Below are 20,144 nucleotides of genomic sequence, written 5' to 3'. Positions count from 1 at the left end.
TTTGTGTACTTGTTATTGAGAAATGCCTATAGAGAAACCTCATGTTTAATAGATGAACACACATTATGTTAAATCACTTTTGATCTCATAAACATAGTCATTTAATTCAGGATAAATAGTACATTGGACAAATATTGATTAGTAAATGATTAATAAGTAATTAAAATCACTCAAAAGGACATAATGAAAAGGAATGGAATTCAGGAATCCACCTCTTTGCATTTATTTATTGATTTCATTATTATAATAAAAATCTTACTAGAAGAAATGTGATTTTGTAGAACTGGCTGCTTAAAAAACCCACTGAAATAAAAGACATGATTATACATAATTCTATCATTACATAATTGAGTGGACAAATCAGAGTGAGGATCACTGATATTACAGTGGCCAATTTCTAACAGTTATCAGATTTTGCAGACTTTATATTTTTTTATTTTGTTGTCAGATGGCAAAAACAAAGATATCCACAATATAAAGGAGTTAGCAATATCTATATGCTGTAGCCTCTATTGTAATTGTTAGATTTCTTCTTCTTCTTCCCAAATGGGAATCTATGGCAGCCCTATCAACGGAACATGAGAAAATGATAGCGCCACCACCAGTTCAAAAATTCACTTTTCTAAAGGTTATAACTTTTGTCTTTGTCCCAGAAAAATGAAATTTAATACACCTGATCATCTCTTCATGCTGATGCCGTTCAACATCTTACAATAAGTCTCTGCCCATTACAGTAGTAGCACTTTTAAAAAGTACAGTCTTCAGTGTTTTCGATACTCCTTTTAAAATTTGTCCAATCTTTGATCAGATGATCCACACAGAAATGAATGAACAGATTTTTTTTTTTATTCATCTTTGTTCAAAAGTTATGTCACAAACTTAATGAGGTCGACCCGAAATTGGTTCAGAGGCTGTATCTCGGCCAAACTCGAGCAATCGAAACAAAAATTGGTTCACTTCATCAGAACCATGATCTGAGGGTCCGTGCCAAATTTGGGAACAGCGCCACCTATAGGTCATGAGATCTAAAAAATGGCTCTTTTGGCCAATAACTTTTGAACAGTTTGTCAGAAAATCATGATCTTGGAGTCTATGGATTCCTTGGGTCATGCCAAATCCAGGGATATTTTTTATATTATTTTTGTTTTTTTAGGTTTTAAACAGGATAACAGAACATATTGAATATGTTAGCCTTTCATCAGTACTGCTAATGTATTTAGAAAAAAACTGAACCATGTAATAAACAAAGACCTTAATATGACAGAGGTTGCCAAACTAAAGTGGCTCACTACAGTCTAAAGAACTGAACTATCAATTTAATTAGACTGTGAAAGCCAGAATTTTAACAGTACAGTAATATACAGTTGATGGCATTTCTTAAATATTGATTCATTTTGATTCAGTTCTTACAGTGTCAAGTACAGTATTGACAGTGTACTCACAGAAATGTATAAAACTTGGTAGATGGTGGTACTATGTGTTCACCGATCACACGTTTTGATGACACTGATTCACATATATTACAGAATAGATTCTGTTTGTACAATAACAAATCTTAAATGAATGACTATCTGTAGCTAGAGTTTTAAATATTTGTTTAAATAGTAAGCAATTAAAAAAATTCTCACCCCTTTTCCGCAGCTTGTGAAACCACCAACTCCAGTTCATCTTTGGAGATGCATTTTCTTTTAAGGCCTTTTTCAGAGTGGAATTTCCCTATATTTTGCTCTGAATTCCCCCTCTCCATACCAAGCTCTGATAAATGATATGATTTTTCCATATCTGTGTGTCCATCTTCATACATGCTCATTATAACATTTTCATATGCTGATAAACTCATGGTACCGACTGAGTAGAGTTTTGCAATGTAACTGTAAAAATAACGTATATATGTAACTTCACATAGTTCTATATATTTGTTCACATGTGCACTCGACCTGTTTGTATGTGTGTACTGCTACTTTAGAGAGCTTAAATTTCAAATTACATCTGTGCAATAAAGGTTTTCTATTCTATAAATACAGTATAATGAAAGTGTGTAATATATTTATCTGAAACAGTAATTGTTAGGTAAAATACAAAAATTATTACAGTAAGTCAACCATTGCCGTTTTATTTACATTGTTACATTTAAAATTGTTACACTGCAAAGCAAAATATATTTTACATTTAATAATTAATAATCATACCAATACAAGTGCTCAGCGTTATTTCAAAGGACCTTTTAACCATCTCTGATTTTTCTTATCGTGTTTTATTGTATTATACTTTTTATTGTACATAACTATGCATTTGATCCCTAAAATATATATATATAAAATGTAAACAATAAATTAAAGCTTTAGGTCCCAGCTCTATCCTGCTTTTAAACTTTGTCGCTTCTCATAATTATGAAACATGTCGTTCTCACAACGACCTTCCTGTCATCTGATCCTTACTGGAAACAGAGAAAATACACTTTCGTTACATAACTAACATGGCTAACGGAGCTCTGTTATTGCTGTCTGTTCAGAGTCAGAGATTTGTTGAGGTGAATACTGTTTGAAGTTAAACTCTATTTAAAAGCTCATTTTCGATTCTTGTGAGGTTTATTGTGCTTGCAATTTTGTCAGTTTTCTCTAACAGGTTTCTCTCTCTCTTTCTTTTTTATTTAAAACACTGCGAGAATTACTATTTTTTACTTCGTACTTCACAAGAATTATTTATTCACTGAATGTCATTGATAAAAATTTCTTGTGAGGTAAAGAGTGTCTCCACAAAATCTGAAAGCAGTTGGTCACAGAAGACGCATTTGAAACACAGCAGTTTAAGCTGAAGCTAAAAGTCTCCATTTGATGTTAAAGTAGCCTCACTTTTGTCAAGTAGAAACATTTGAGATGTTAAAAGAGATTTCAATTTGATTTTTCTTTCATATAATGGGATGCATCCACATTAATCCAATTAAATTTGAAAATGGCTAGAAAATTGCAAAGGATATTTTCAAAGAATTATTTTGGCACAATGGCGCCCCCTCCCACATACCCCATTTTTGTATGTAAAGGACTTTTATTTTGGTCTGGGAGATATGATGTCATAAGGCTGCGCCGTGCTCCTGCATCTGTTATGATTTGGCTGAAGAAAGGTTTGTGTTTTTTAAGCATTTTACCGTGTTTAAATCGATAAAAACCATTCAGGTATTTTTATAGTTTCACAAGCGACGTAAGATTGCTTAGTTATTATTGAATTTAACATTGTACTACTTTATCTAACATACATTATTTTTTTGTTAAGAAACAGGAAAAGTGCATCTCATTTTGCTCTCTATAAGTTTATCATAAACACGAATTCAGTCACTGTCAAGCAGTGATGGAGAAACTGAACTTTTTGTGAACTTCGAATAAGTTGAATCAGTTGTTTCACAAAATGATTCACTGGTTTGAATCATCACACGCTGACGTCACAAGCTACTCAAAACAGTGTAAATGAACGAGAACAACAAACACAATTAATGTGTAATGAGAACTTTTACAAAACAACTGCAAATGTTTTCACGAAAGTGTTAAAGCTTTAAATAAATAGAAAATGTCAATAATAAAAATGTATTTGTATTCTGTTATTAACGTTTATTGCTAATGTGGGTTTTTTTTTAATAATCAGGTCGTGTAAGACCATTAATTCTCCCTTAACTTTACCAGTGCGCTGACTACTGAACTATGGAGCTGTAGCTTGGATTTATTTTTCTTTCTGTTAATTATTCTCATCTTAAACAGGACAAACACACAGAAAAACTTCTGGTGAAGTACTACTATAAAGATGGCATTTATTAAAGAGGAGAGTGAAGACATGAAGATTGAAGAAGTATTCAGTTTGAAACAAGAAGAAACTGAGGAACAAACAAAGATGGCGTTTATTAAAGAAGAGAGTAAAAACATAATATTTGAAGAAACATTCAGAGTAAAACATGAAGATACTGAGGAACAAACAAAGATGGCGTTTGTAAAAGAGGAGAGTGAAGAAACATTCAGAGTGAAACATGAAGAAACTGAGGAACAAACAGGTTGGTTTCATTATCAAAGATCCTTATTAAATTTGTCCAATGGTGAAAATGATCAAAAATGCTGGCGCTGGCAAAAAAAAAATCTCTGGCAGGTAGAGAGTATAAAGGAATATGATTGTTTTAAATAATAACAGTCAGGCATTGCTGTTTGAGCTGAAGCTGAAGAATGAATGAACACCGGTAAACTGGAATGACGATATGAGATTATTTAGATAAACAACAAAAACATAATATTACAACTTGCTTCTCCAGAAGATCATGTGAATGAACAAATAAACCTTTTAATATAAGTTTTATTATAATATTTGTAACGAATTACAATTAATTAATTAATTAGCTCAAATCATAATGCGTTATCAATTATAATATAAATCGACCAAAAAGGGAACTCGTCCTGTAATGTGCCTATTTATAGTGAAACTCCGCCTCCTCAGAAGAAATCAACGCCTACTTCATCATTGCAGCGTTAGCCCCGCCCACTGGCATGTTAGTAAAATGAGGAGGAGAGAAGAGTGATACAGGCCTAAAAATAACATTACCTTTCAAAGGATCCTAATGCTAGGAATATGGTTATATATTTTCAACAAAGTGAATGTCTCAGTTGAGCTTTATTTGTATAAGTATAAGTTCAGATTAGTGATATCGTATCGGTATTGATATCGGCGATATTGGCCTTGAAAGTGTTGGTATTGTATCAGAAAAAAAAAAAGTGGTAATACTTATGTACATAACTATTTCAAATGGAAAGATGTCAGCCAATCACAGCAGTGGGCGTTTACACTGAAGTCTCACAGCAGACACGCTTCTTAAAGCAGAGTGTTTAAATTAGAGGACTAAAATCAGGGTAGGAAAAATTACTTTTATTTGCACCCCATGCAACACAAAATAATAAAACAGCGCAGTTCATGACCCCTTTAAATCTGCTGGTGAAATCAGGCATTACGAGAGCTAGCATTCGCTCTGTACATATTTTAACACACATTAAAGGATTAGTTAACTTTCAAATGAAAATTACCCCAAGCTTTACTCACCCTCAAGCTATCCTAGGTGTATATGACTTTCTTCTTTCTGATGAACACAATCGGATGTAATAAACATCCTGATGCATCCGAGCTTTATAATAGCAGTGAACAAGACCAACATGTAATAAACGTACTTCACATAGCTCCGGGTGATTAATAAAGGCCTTCTGGTGAAGCGAAGCGATCCGTTTGTGTTAGAAAAAATGGTCCATATTTAACAAGTTATGAAGTAAAATATCAAGCTTCCGCCAGACCACCTTCTGTATTCAACTTACGAAGAAAAAAGCTTAACTGACGCAACGCCAGTACCGTTTTTTTGCTTTCCTGTAAGTTGAATATGGAACAGGGTTGGCTACCCCTGTCCTAGAAAATCAGTCTACCAGATCTCCTGGGTCAAAATAAGTTTTTTAAATAACTGGTTTAACTGCCAGCTTGACATTTTTAAACATGCCCTAAAGCAAGTAAAGAGTTAACAATATTGAATGCATGCATCTTAGATTACATGTAAGACCTCTTTTAGAAGCTTAGTATTGCATCTACTTGTATGTTGGTTTTTATATGTATAAATGTTTTGTTGTCATTTGCTTTATGCCATTAAAATGGGGTTAACTTACATTGTCTTTTTTAGACCTGATGGCACTGAAAGAGGAGACTGATGTACTCAATGAAATTGAAGAGAAAGATCAATATAAGAATCATCATGATTTCATAACTGGAGAAAAAACTTTCAATTGCTCACAGACTGAAAACACTTCCTCACAAAAAAGAGCTCAAAAGGAAGGGACAAGCAATCACTTCATCTGCCAACAGTGTGGAAAGAGTTTCAATAGAAAAGGAAACCTTGAAGTTCACATGAGAGTTCACAGTGGAGAGAAGCCTTTCACATGCCCTCAGTGTGGAAAGAGTTTCAGTCAAAAAGGACACCTGAAAGCCCACCTGAGAATTCACTCTGGAGATCAACCTTACACATGCCCTCAGTGTGGAAAGGGTTTCAATCAAATTGGACGTTTTGAAGACCATATGAGAATTCACACTGGAGAGAAGCCTTACACCTGCAAACAATGTGGGAAAAGTTTCAATCAAAAAGGAAACTTTAAGAGGCACATGAGAACTCACACTGGAGAGAAGCCTTGTACATACCCTCCGCGTGGAAAGACTGTCGTTCAAGACAGGAACCTTAAAGTTTATAAGACAGTTTATAAGACAACTGGAGAGAAGCCTTTCGTCTGCCAGCACTGTGGAAAAGGATTTACTCGAAAAGGACAGTTTGAAGTCCACACGAGAATTCACACTGGAGAGAAGCCTTTCACCTGCCAACAGTGTGGAAAAGGATTCACTCAAAAAGGACAGTTTGAAGTCCACCTGAGAATTCACACTGGAGAGAAACCTTTCATCTGCCAGCACTGTGGAAAAGGATTTATTCGAAAAGGACAGTTTGAAGTCCACATGAGAACTCACACTGGAGAGAAGCCTTGTACATACCCTTTCACCTGCCAGCAGTGTGGAAAAGGATTTACTAAAAAAGGACAGTTTGAAGTCCACATGAGAATTCACACTGGAGAGAAGCCTTTCACCTGCAAAAAATGTGCAAAAAGTTTCCACCGTAAAGGAATCCTTAACCGACACCTGAAAACTCACATTGGAGACATTGAGTGTCGTCACTGTGAAAAGACTTTCAAATGTAAAGAATCCCTTAATTACCACTTGAGGATTCATGTATGAGAGAACAATTTTATCTGTCATCAGTGTGGAATGAGTTTCACAGACAGGAATCACCTTAGGAATCATGTAATAACTCACACCAGAGAGAAGACTTTTTTGTGGAAATATAGTTTCACATAAGCATCCTGACTCAGGCAGAGTTGTTTTTCTTTCTTTTGGCTCATTTCCACCAAACTGTACGGTTCAGTACAGTTGTCTGATTCTTGTGGCCTGTACTTTTCTGATCAGGCACTATCTCCCAAGTCTCTTTGAAATGTATGATGGAAGCAAATGGTGATAGTTCTCAGTGGGGAACTCGGACATTGCAGAGTCTGCATGGGTCAGGGGTTGTGAAGATTAACTTTTACAATTGTGTGTTTGATCGAGCCAGTTGTTACAAGTGGTTCAGTTCATGTAAAACATCTAGTAGCCTATAATTTGTTTGCCTTTCTTTTTTTTTTGCACAATAAAATCTTTACTGTTTAAATTTTGTACATTGAACTGTTTTGAATGTAATTTGTATTGTGATCGGGAACAACTTCATTATGTTGTTATTACTTAATCAGAAAAGAAAATAATTATTTGAAGTAATTGCACAGAAATTGAATGTATGCTTGCTCTCTCTAAAAGTATTTTGTTTAGTTCCCTTAGATCTGTATACACTTGAATTCAAGTAACACTCTAGTCAGGGGTCATGACCACTTCTACATATATAAGCCGATCAACATTACTTTCTCTGATAGCAGGTCTGGTCATGCCATGATTTCCTATGTACACTTAGCTAGAGTAATATTTCAGGCTAATCAATTAAGCTCTGTAACTTCACCATCCTTAATGCTTTCAGCAATGACGAGAATTGGAAAGAGAACTGACATGACGTAATGACATGCCTTTATAGGCTGTCTGCCTGGGCATCATAGTCACGGGTGTGACGCCATTGATATATATACTCAGCAGAGATATAAGCACAAGGGAAAGACTCCACTAGATACACTATATTGCTAAAAGTTTTGGGACGCACATGAACTTTAATGACATCCCATTCTTAATCTGTAGGGTTTAATATGGAGTTTGCCCACCCTTTGCAGCTATAATAGCCTCAACTCTTCTGGGAAGGCTTTCCACAAGGTTTAGGTGTGTTTATAGGAATTTTTGACCATTCTTCTAGAAGCGCATTTGTGAGGTCAGGCAGTGATGTTGGCGAGAAGGCCTGGCTCACAGTCTCTGCTCTAATTCATCCCAAAGGTGTTCTATCAGGTTGAGGTCAGGACTCTGTACAGGCCAGTCAAGTTCATCCACACCAAACTCATCCATGTCTTTATGGACCTTGCTTTGTGCACTGGTGCACAGTCATGTTGGAACAGGAAGGGCCCATCCCCAAACTGTTCCCACAAAGTTGGGAGCATGAAATTGTGCAAGATGTCTAGGTATGCTGAAGCATTAAGAGTTCCTTTCACTGGAACTAAGGGTTCAAGCCCAACCCCTGAAAAACAACCCCACACCATAATCCCCCTCCACCAAACTTTATACTTGGCACAATGCAGTCAGGCAAGTACTGTTCTCCTGGCAACTGCCAAACCCAGACTCATCCATCAGATTGCCAGACAGAGAAGCGTGATTTGTCGCTCCAGAGAACACGTCTCCACTGCTCTAGAGTCCAGTGGCGGCGTGCTTTACACCACTGACATAGCTAACATAGCTAACGGAGCTCTGTTATTGCTGTCTGTTTGGAGTCGTAGAGATTTAAAAGCTCATTTTCAATTATTGTGAGGTTTATTGTGCATGTAATTTTGACAGCTTTCTCTGACAGGATTTCTCTCTTTCTCGTGCTCTTTTTTTTTTTTTTTTTTTTACTTCAGAAGAATTTATTAATTCATGAGGTAAAGAGTGTCTCTACAAAATCTTAAAGCAAGTGGTCATGGTGGTCACAGAAGACTCATTTAAAACACAGCAGTTCAAGCTCAAGCTAAAAGTCTCAATTTGATGTTAAAGTAGCCTCATTTTTGTCTAGTAGAAACATCTGAGATGTTAAAGAGACTTTTGATTTTTCTTTCCTATAATGGGATACATTAATCCTATTACATTTGAAAATTGCTAGAAAGAATTATTTTGGCACAATGGTGCCCCCTCCCGCATACCCCATTTTTGTGTATAAAGGACTTTTATTTTGATCTGCAGACGTGACGTCATAATGCTGCGCCGAGCTCCTGCATCTGTTGTAACTCAGCTGAAGAAAGGTTTGTGTTTTTAAGCATTTTACCGTGTTTAAATCAATAAAAACCATTCAGGCATTTTTATAGTTTTACAAGCGACGTAAGATTGCTTAGTTATTGTTTAATTTAACATTGTATTATTTTATCTAACATAACTGAACATATTTTTTTGTTAAGTAACAGAAACAGTGCGTCTCTATCTCTATGTCGTGAATCAGTTTATCATAAACACAAATTCAGTCACTGTCAACTAGTGATGGAGGAACTGAACTATTTGTAAACTCCGAGTCAGTTGAATCAATTGTTTCGCAAAATGATTCACTGAATCACCGCACGCTGACGTCACAAGCTACACAAAACAGTGTAAATGAATGAGAAAAACAAACACATTAATTACACAATTAATGTGTAGTGACAACTTTTACAAAACAACTGCAAATGTTTTCATTAAAGTGTAGTATTAAATAAGCTTCAAATAAATAGAACGTTAATAATAAAAATGTATTTATAATTTGCATTCTGTTTTTAATGTTTATTGCAAATTAGTTTAAGGCCATTAATTCTCACTCTGACTCCCTTACCAGTGCGCTGACTACTGAACTAAGGAGCTTTAGCTTGGATTTATTTTTCTTTCTGTTAATTATTCTCATTTTAATCAGGACAAACACACAGAAAAACTCCTGGTGAAGTGACTGAGATCGACGTCACACACTGTTATAAAGATGGTGTTTATTAAAGAGGAGAGTAAAGACATGAAGATTGAAGAAATATTCAGTTTGAAACAAGAAGATACTGAGGAACAAACAAAGATGGCGTTTATTAAAGAAGAGAGTGAAGACATGAAGATTGAAGAAACATTCAGAGTGAAACAAGAAGAAACTGAGGAACAAACAGGTTGGTTTCATTCTGGTGAATATGATCAAAAATGCAATGCAATGGCAAAAAAAAAAAAAAAAAAAAAAAATCACTGGCAACAACATGTCAGTAACTGTGTTAATTCTAATGCCTGATCTGATATTAACGATTCATGTACAGTCAGATGTTTTTTGTCTATGTGTCAATAAATCAAACCAGTGACTAAACACTCAACTTCACACTGTTTCTCTTAGTTTTCTTATTTAAACGGTGATTAAGTTATATAAAGAACTGATCAAAGAACGCTCCCTTTACAATCACTGGAGCTGTCAATCAGAGTGAGTTTATCAGTGACTGAGTTCTGGACTCGCACCAAAACTCCTGTTTTATTCAACGAATCTCTTAGTTATATCACGTCTGTACTGTTAGTTATGATGAAAGCATTCGTTAGTATGCAGAAATTGAATTGCAATGACGAGATCACTGCTTTTATGCGCTCATCAACATGTCTGTGATCGGCTACAATGTTCATCACTGCAACCTTTCATGCCGCGATCTAAATATAATGCCATAGATCTAAATATAATGTTATAATCAACACTTTTCATGATTAGTTAACCTTGAGAGCTGTAATAGTAAAAACATGCTAAAAGTTTTTGAGAGAGTAATACTTGTCAATTTCATAGGCAAAGATATCAGCCAATCACAGCAGTGGGCGTTTACACTGAAGTCTCACAGCAGACATGCCCCTTAAAACAGAAGGCTAAAATCAGGATAGGAAAAATGCCTTTTATTTCTAAATTTTTGATGAAAAAAATCATACTAACATAAGTGCACCCCATGCAATAATAAAACAATGCAGTTCATGACTCCTTTAAATCCGCAGGTGAAATCAGGCATTACGAGAACTAGCATTCGCTCCATACATAATTCAACACACATTATAGGATTAGTTCACTTTCAAATGAAAATTACCCCAAACTTCACTCACCCTCAAGCAGTGTTAATTTCGTTGACAAATAATTTGTCATAATTTTCGTCGAGACAATGATTAAATAAAAATGTGTTTTGAATGACTAAAACTATGACGAAAATCTACTCTCATTTTCGTCAACGAATAAAAACGAGACGAAAAGGATAGGACTGTTGTCCTGTGTGGAAGATGTGCACATTTGAAGTATAACATGCTGATCTAACCGCGGGAAAAGCGGCGCTGTTGCGAACTCTACAGGCTCACCCATCTGCACTTCAGACTGCTTCGCAATTAATGAATAGCGCACATTTATGCCAAGCGATTGCTTATAAGCTAATGTTGATGAATTATGACAATGTTTACTACATTGTTTATATGGTAATATGTTTTAGACGGTTGTAAGAATGCATATTTTACTTGGCGAGTAAAGTACAGTTGGTTGTCTTAAGTGAACATAAACAGTTTAGAGAATATCAATGTATATCAGTGTATTGAATCCGTGTATTGTTAGAGAAATGCTTACTTAATGCATTACAATTTAACTAAACCCTTTAGATTTTAGTCGACTATCTACTGTAGATTTAGTTGACTAAAATTAAAATTAAATGGCATTTTAGTCACAATACTATGACTAAAACTAAATAAAAATTTGCTGTCAAAATTAACACTGCCCTCAAGTCATCCTAGCTGTATATGACTTTCTTCTTTCTGATGAACACAATCGGAAATATATTAATAAATATTCTGATGCATCCGAGCTTTATAATGGCAGTGAATGAGACCAATGTGTATGAAGATCAAGAAAATTCCTCCATCCATCATAAATATGTACTCCACATGGCTCCGGGGGAATTAATAAGTCCTGAAGTGAAGTGAAGCGATGCATTTGTATAAGAAAAATATCCATATTTAACAAGTTATGAAGTTAAATATCTAGCTTCCACCAGACCACCTTCCGTATTCAACTTATGAAGAAAGTGTAAAACTCTCACAATTCAAAAAGCTTACGCTAAGTCCTACGCCTTCCCTGTTCAACTTCAAAAAGAGTTTGACATGACGCCAGTACCATTTTTTTTCATAAGTTGAATACGAAACAGGGTTGGCTACCCCTGTCCTAGAAAATCAGACTATAATTAACCAGATCTCCTGGGTCTATATGGGTTTTTTAAATAGCTGCTTTAACTGCCATTTTAACTGCTGGCTTAAACTTGACATTTTTAAACGTGCTTTAAAGCAAGTAAAGAGTTAACAATATTGAGAATGCTTCTCAGATAACATGTAACACCTCTCATAGTAGCATATAAGATCTACCTGTATGTTGGTTTTTACATGTATAAATGTTTTGATGTCATTCGCTTTATGCCATTAAAGTGGGTTTAACTTGTATTTGTCTTTTTTAGACCTGATGGCACTGAAAGAGGAGACTGAAGTACTCAATGAAATTGAAGAGAAAGATCAATATAAGAATCATCATGATTTCATAACTGGAGAAAAAACTTTCAATTGCTCACAGACTGAAAACACTTCCTCACAAAAAAGAGCTCAAAAGGCAGGGACTAAAAATAACTTAATCTGCCAACAGTGTGGAAAGAGTTTAAATAGAAAAGGAAACCTTGAAGCCCACATGAGAGTTCACAGTGGAGAGAAGCCTTTCACATGCCCTCAGTGTGGAAAGGGTTTCAGTCAAAAAGGAAACCTTGAAGTCCACATGAGAACTCACACTAGAGAGAAGCCTTGTACATACCCTCAGCATGGAAAGACTATTGTTCAAGACAGGAACCTTAAAGTTCATAAGAGAGTTTACACTGGAGAGAAGCCTTTCATCTGTCAGCACTGTGGAAAAGGGTTTACTCAAAAAGGAAAGTTTGAAATCCACATGAGAACTCACACTGGAGAGAAGCCTTATACATGCTCTCAGTGTGGAAAGAGTTTCAGTCAAAAGGGAAACCTTGAAGTCCACATGAGAGCTCACACTAGAGAGAAGCCTTGTACATACCCTCAGCATGGAAAGACTATTGTTCAAGACAAGAACCTTAAAGTTCATAAGAGAGTTTACATTGGAGAGAAGCCTTTCATCTGCCAGCACTGTGGAAAAGGATTTATTCGAAAAGGACAGTTTGAAGTCCACTTGAGAATTCACACTGGAGAGAAGCCTTGTACATACCCTTTCACCTGCCAGCATTGTGGAAAAGGATTCACCAAAACTGGACCGTTTGAAGTCCACATGAGAATTCACACTGGAGAGAAGCCTTTCACCTGCAAAAAATGTGCAAAAAGTTTCCACCGTAAAGGAATCCTTAACCGACACCTGAAAACTCACATTGGAGACATTGAGTGTCGTCACTGTGAAAAGACTTTCAAATGTAAAGAATCCCTTAATTACCACATGAGGATTCATATATGAGAGAACTAACACACAGACAGGAATCATGTAATAACTCACACCAGAGAGAAGCTTTTCATGTGCCATCACTGTGGAAGGATACAATTTCGCATAAGCATCCTGATATACTCAGGCAGAGTTGTTTTTCTTTCTTTTGGCTCATTTCCACCAAACTGTACGGTTCAGTACAGTTGTCTGATTCTTGTGGCCTGTACTTTTCTGATCAGGCACTATCTCCCAAGTCTCTTTGAAATGTATGATGGGAGCAAATGGTGATAGTTCTCAGTGGGGAACTCGGACATTGCAGAGTCTGCATGGGTCAGGGGTTGTGAAGATTAACTTTACAATGGTGTGTTTGATTAATCCACTCGTTAAAAGTGGTTCAGTTCATGTAAAACATCTAGTTGCCTATAATTCGTTTGCCATTTTTTTGCACAATAAAATCTTTACTGTTTATGTTGTGTACATTGAACTGTTTTGAATGTAATTTATATTGTGATTGGGAATAACTTTATTATGTTATCATCTAATCAGAAAAAAATTATTATTTGAAGTAACAGCACAGAAATTGAAAGCATGCATTGCACTGAGCGAAATCATTAACAATCTCTCCAATCACACAGTTTCAGCTTTGCCCCTACTCTTATGTAAGAGTAGCAAAGTCTCGCTCATGACTGGTGACAATCTGCCATATTAACATAGACAGCCATTTCTGTTTACTAGCTGTATCAGCTTGAGCAGTGGTTCTCAAACCTGTCCTGGAGTACCACCAGCACTGCACATTTTGTATTTCTCCCTATATCTGACACGCCCATTTCACCCAATTTACTTTTATCTGACACCATTTTATCGCAACCTTGAAATTAGGTTGGAATGCCAATTGGTTATTAGTCATTTATATGATAATTTATCTGAACATTTAACTATTCTATTTATTATATTTATAAATAAGGAAACTAAATGGGAACAGCTGAACAGAATGATTAACTGATTCATAACCAAGGAGACAAACTAAACATCAGGCAGACACAAATGGAAAAATAAACACATACAAATACATTTGTGTGACCAGTTCCCGAAAAGGTAAAGAGTCCAACTGCCAGGGGAGGGGGCTCTGGTGGAGGACGTGGAGCTGGAGAGAGGCGTAACAGAATTACTGTCAGCAAAACAGTCCATGGGAGCGGGGAGTGAGAGGAGCCAGAAACGGCCAGGTGGTAATCCAGAGTCCAGCCAGGAGGAGGCACCTAGGTGGAGTCGAGGGAGGGAAGGGTGGTTTGGCTGTCTCCACCAGGGGAACAATGGACAGAGTTGGAGACCCAAGTGTAGCTAATGAGTCGAAGAGCCCACGTGACCGAGATGGCACAGGAGACCGAGGCGTTGCTGGTGGAAACAAGGACTGAGGAGGAACCAAAGCAGAGCCAGAGATGGATGGAGCCGAAGGTGCAGGCAGGATGACATCTGACCACGGTGGAGCTAGAGGGACGAGGGAGCCCAATGGAGCCGAGGGAGGGAGGAGATGAGGCAGAGCCGATAAGTCGACATGCCGAGGTGGAACAATGGGATCAGAGGCCAAAGGTAGAGCCAGGGGATACTCTGGAAAGCTTAAGATTAGTGGCAGATCCTTGCTGAGATGTGTAGGAGGAGATGCAGAGGGGCTGAAGGGAACCAGCAAGAGAGGGACTTACTATGTTTGGTGTTGGAGCTGAAATCTGCATTATGGTAGCTCGCCAGGAGCAGGGGTGAAGACCCCTGCCCTAAGCCTTTCAATGGATCTTCAAATATACCTTCTAACATGAAAGCCAGTGAGCTTGTGAACAATGCACTTCAACCTATCATAGTAATGCCAAGGTAATCACTGCAAAGAGGATTCTTTAGCCAAGAGGACTTGCGCTTTGGACGTACAAGGAACTAGCAGAGTGCTGTCATTACTCTTAATAGCGGCGATGCAGAATAGCCTAAAGCAGGGGTGTCCAATCCTGCTTATGCAGGGCCAACATCCTAAAGAGTTTAGAAACAACTAGCTCCAACACACCTGATTGGAAGTTAGTATTCCTAGTAAGACCTTGATTACCTGGTTCAGGTGTGTTTACTTGGGGTTGGAGCTGGCTCTGCGTTCATTCCGTAAGTTGAATAAGGAAGGCGTAGGACATTCAGCGTAAACTTTTTGAAGAATACAGAATCGCGTTCTGGTGGAAACACTTGTGATGTGATCATTTGTGCCTATAAAGCATATACATTTAGATATTTTTTTTAGAAAATGACCGATCGTTTTGCTAGATAAGACCCTTATTCCTCGTCTGATATCGTTTAAAGCCCTTTGAAGCTGCACAGAAACTGTAATTTTGACCTTCAACTGTTTGGAGGCCATTGAAGTCCACTATAAGGAGAAAAATCCTGGAATGTTTTCATCAAAAACCTTAATTTCTTTTCAACTGAAGAAAGAAGGGCATGTACATCTTGGATGACATGGGGGTGAGTAAATTATCAGGAAATTTTTATTTGAAAGTGGACTAATCGTTTAAAGGGTTAGTTCACCAAAAATGAAAATTCTGTCATTATTTACTCACCCTCATGTCGTTCCACACCCGTAAGACCTTCGTTAATCTTCAGAACACAAATGAAGATATTTTCGATTAAATCCAAGAGGTATATGACTTGTCCATAGACAGCAATATAATCGCTTTCAAGGTCCAGAAAGGTACTAAAGACAGAGTGTTAGATACTCAGTTGCTCAGTCACACATATAGTAACACAGTAAAAAGTGTTTCTAATATGTTGGACCTTTTATTGAAAGTACCCTATTGAGACATGCCTTCATTGTGTTGTTTGGGTCAGACATAATGCACAAAGCATCGTTTGCAAAATATGCTGTATTTTTGTGATTCCTCTAGATGGCTGTAGTGTAGCACAAACAACATAGCCTCCATTATATACACATATATATACACATATACACACACACATATATATATATATATATATATATATATATATTTTTTTTTTTTTACACACACATATTTATATATATATATATATATATATATAATACATACATACACACACAAACACACACACAGAGTAAATCTCACACAGATCAGGTGGATGGTCACTCAAGGTTGCTTTACTGGGCCTGGGACAAACATGACCAAAGGCTGGATAGAATACAGTGCATCGATGTTGCATGACAAGTCTGCAGAATGAGATATGAGACTGCTACTTACACATTTTTACACAGTGATTGTGAACATATAGTGGACAAAATTCTAAATAAACACATTAAAGAAAATAAAATGTAAAACACTAATACAACCAATTCACATTAATACAGAGAAGCTATGAACTTAAGTGACCAATATTTTATATATTTTGTATAAATGAAATAAAGAGAGAAGAATGCAGCCTTAAAATGGCGCAGTTACTTCAGCACGTGCGAGAGGATACAGCACATGTGCTAATAGCTAACACTCAACTAGGGCTAATATTATTTTAACACAGAACATGACAAAACCGAATAAAACACATACCTGGGACAAAGGGCCAAAAGGCTGGTTAGAGCACAGTGCATCGATCTTGATTCAAGTCTTAAATGAAATAAACAGAGGTTCCGAGTTCACAAGCAGGCCAATAAACACACTCTTCATCTTATCTTCACAAATAACACATAATTGACTCGACTAACACAACTAGGAGCTGACATCAAGTCAGTCGATTTTCCTGCCTCATTGGGATGTTTCTGTTGTAGATGGTGTTTGAGCTTGGATGGTTTCATGTACTCGTTGGAGACAATCTCCTGACAGAGAACACACTGGGGTCTCTTGACTCCTTACTTTAACAAACAGGTAAAACCAAACACAATGTAAGATTTGTCATACTTTCTAGTTTTTTGCTTAGCATTGACCAAGCCAGATTTACACAAACTGCTTGCTGGAGCGGGATTCTTTAAAAATCTTTCCATCATTTGTAGAGCACATAAATAGCTGCTAATTGCTCTGTTCAACTAACTGTAAAGTGTAAAACGTTTTTGGGAAAAACAGATTACAAGGATCCACTCTTATAAATCATGAAATTATATGTAGATTTGGTGATTAATATCTTTAGGATAAAAAGTTATGTAAAAAACATTATCTTCAGTAAATCATGTGATTTTTTTTGTTTCTGTCAAGTTTGCCTATTTAATTGATGGATCAGCAGGGTCAGCTTTCCAACCAGCTGCTGAGGAATAATCGTGTTAAATGCTGAACTGAAGGCTATGAATAGCATTCTTACATATGTGTCCTTTTTGTCCAGGTGAATGAGAGCCAGATGGGGGGTGATGGCAATGGTGTTGTCTTTTGAGCATTTGGGGCAGTATGCGAACTGTAGGGGGTCCAGTGTAGGGTGTAGCAGGTTCTTGGTGTGCATTATGACAAGCCTCTCAAAGCACTTCATGACAATGAGTAAGAATGCAACTGGCCGGTAGTCACTTTTGCTGGACACTGAACACATTTGCAAGATAACGAAGGTGGAGGTGGGTGAACAGGCTGGTGGTTTTGCCCCATTTTACTGTTTTTCGGCAAGTCCTAGTCATTTTTGCGGAATCCAAAAAACTTCCACAATGCAGGAAGAGGGTCTCATCTGCTGTGTCTGCTTGTGCTTTATAATGAGTGGCAACCAGGGTTAAGTTGCAACACTGCCACCTACTGTATGTTGGGATGTCAACCAGATACTGGCGCTGGGTTATCACCAATACCTGTCTATCGTGAAACCCCCAACAATGGGTGAATAGCCTATTTTACAAACTATTGTGTTAAGAAAATGTTTACATTATTTTCACCATATTTCCTGCTAAGTTCACAAATCGGTTCAGCACTGAAACTCAAATGTGCAGCGCTGCTGAAGCATGAAGTGTGAATGCTGTTACCTGTTAATATAGTGCCAAAATAAACATATAAAATGAGCCTAAATGTCAACATTAATTATTCAGTGTCTAGTTTTAAGTTCATACCTGTTTCTCTGTCCTCTGTGCTGCAGCTGATACAGTGTCGTGGTTTTTATGTTCATCCATACACAGCACACATATACACTTCTGATCAGTGCGGCAGAAAACCTCAAGGATCTTGTCGTGTTTCTGGCAGATCATCTCCTGCAGTCGTCCAGTGGCATCAGTCAGATTGTGTCTCTTTCCTTTTAAAGAAACTCTCATGTTGTCAAGGTGATTCTGACAGTAAGAGTTCAGACACACCAGACAGGACTTGACGGCTTTGTGTTTTCTTCCAGTACAGACGTCACACTGCACATCTCCAGCTCCAGCGTAACAGTCAGCAGAACGTTTAGTCTTCCTCAGTTTCTCCACCACTTCAGCCAGCATGGTGTTTTTAGCTAAAGCAGGTCTTGGACTGAAGGTCTGTCTGCACTGAGGGCACTGAAGTCTATGGAGTCTCATATATGGGCACTTATTGTGGGCCTCTCTGGAGGACTGGAGGAAACTGGAGGAAAAGCACTTACACTAATAGACTGCCTAACAGATTTACCATTTATGCTGTGCAATGATTTTCACTTGACTGTGCTGCACGTATCAGGAGATTATTAGGGAGGCAGCTGACTTTGATGGCGGAATTTGCAGCTTTACTTGCAAACTACAATTCCTATTAATCAATAAGGTGAGAAGCAGACCCATTATAAACCTAAATATACTTGATTTAATTGAATTCATTGAAAAGTGCCATTTCCAAGAATAGAACCGTGCTCCAGCCCACCTCTTCGAAGCGTGCCAGGGACGGTTAAACGAACCACGCATAGTACACAGCTATCACACTAGTCAAACGAACCAGACTTTGGAGGTCAAACATGCTCAAGCAAAGCTGAGCTGATGAAGTTTGTCTTCCAGGTGTTGTCGCTGGATGGGGTGGGGAGACAGGTTTGCTAATTGGCAACACTTGCAAAACAAAAGACCAATAGGAAACTAAGCAAGTATCAAATCTCACCTCTCTACTCTGTCCCCCTCCACCTCTTACAACTTTCCCACATCCAAACCTCCACCCACAGACATTCCACATTTCTTTTCTTTTTCTGCCCTCACAGAAAAAGAGTTTGTGAAAATGTATTTACCCCTATAGTTCCTAATTCTCAAATCTATGAAACTACATTCATAATCGGGTTCAGCTGAACTAGACGGTAGCAAAGCATCCCACAAGTGGACAACCTTTAAAATTCCTTTAAGAGTACAGCGACCGCTCTTCCAGCAAGTTAATAAAGACCCAAGGAAAACATTGAAGGAACTGCAGGCCTCTCTTGCATCAATAAAGGTCACTGATCTCAGGAACCAATCTCTTGCTGAAAACACAAAAAGACGCGCCTGCCGTGAGAGGTATGGCACGTATGACATGCTTGCAGCAGCGCCATCTCAATCTCGGTTCCACAGCTAAAATGATGCACAATTCATACATATTTATTAAATAACTTTTGAAAAATTCATAGTTTGAAAACATGAGTAGGGCTGGGCGATATGGCAAAAAAATAAAATCTCAATTTTTTCAAAACGATAGACCGATTCACGATTTTTTTTTTTTTTTTGCCTACTGTTTAACTAGTCAACTTAAAAACTTAACTACAATATGATTAAAGTAACATTTTCTTTATTAGCAATCTGGTTACAAAAAGTTCCATTCCAAATGCAGCACACATCAAGTGATCAACATGGTGTAAATGTAAAACAATTTAAATATCTTTGCAGAAAATATGCCTGAAATATGAAGGCAAATGTTGTAAAACACATTACAAACTTATCTCAAACACATCCTATATACTCAGAAATAATATAAAATAAGAAAAATGCTAAATATTTCTTAGCCAAAAAGTAATAGCAATAAATAACAAGAGTAATAGGCTATTATTAACAGCAAATGCTTTGTAAAAACAGAAAACAACAGCAGCTTTCAGCCTGTCACCATGAAATATCAAACATACAGTAGTAGTATTTACA

General features: G+C 37.1%; 1 protein-coding gene across 3 annotated transcripts; it reads left to right on the top strand.

Annotated features, from left to right (window-relative positions):
- The first annotated feature begins 3,068 nt into the window (after positions 1-3,068).
- Positions 3,069-13,637, top strand: LOC127511172 (gastrula zinc finger protein XlCGF8.2DB-like). Of its 3 annotated transcripts, none has more exons than XM_051891845.1 (3): positions 3,069-3,121; positions 3,750-4,036; positions 12,201-13,637. In XM_051891845.1, the coding sequence occupies exons 2-3, from the start codon at positions 3,793-3,795 to the stop codon at positions 13,202-13,204; spliced, it is 1,248 nt and encodes a 415-aa protein (XP_051747805.1). In that variant the 5' UTR covers positions 3,069-3,121; positions 3,750-3,792; the 3' UTR covers positions 13,205-13,637. The 3 variants fall into 3 exon arrangements, with proteins under 3 accessions (XP_051747805.1, XP_051747804.1, XP_051747806.1); XM_051891844.1 differs by lacking the exon at positions 12,201-13,637 and adding an exon at positions 5,687-7,246; XM_051891846.1 differs by lacking the exons at positions 3,069-3,121; positions 3,750-4,036 and adding exons at positions 8,891-8,996; positions 9,632-9,866.
- Positions 13,638-20,144: the final 6,507 nt, after the last annotated feature.

The sequence above is a fragment of the Ctenopharyngodon idella genome, chromosome 4 (assembly GCF_019924925.1).
Source record: "Ctenopharyngodon idella isolate HZGC_01 chromosome 4, HZGC01, whole genome shotgun sequence".
In the NCBI taxonomy this organism is placed as follows: domain Eukaryota; kingdom Metazoa; phylum Chordata; class Actinopteri; order Cypriniformes; family Xenocyprididae; genus Ctenopharyngodon; species Ctenopharyngodon idella.
Note: the sequence above shows the minus strand (reverse complement) of the source record. Positions and strands in the feature narration are given on the sequence as shown.

Excerpts from the sequence above, each read along its gene's own strand:
- LOC127511172 (XM_051891844.1), top strand. The coding sequence starts at position 3,793 with ATGGCATTTATTAAAGAGGAGAGTGAAGACATGAAGATTGAAGAAGTA. Across the intron at positions 4,037-5,686 it reads AGAAACTGAGGAACAAACAG|ACCTGATGGCACTGAAAGAG; the intron begins GTTGGTTTCATT and ends TGTCTTTTTTAG.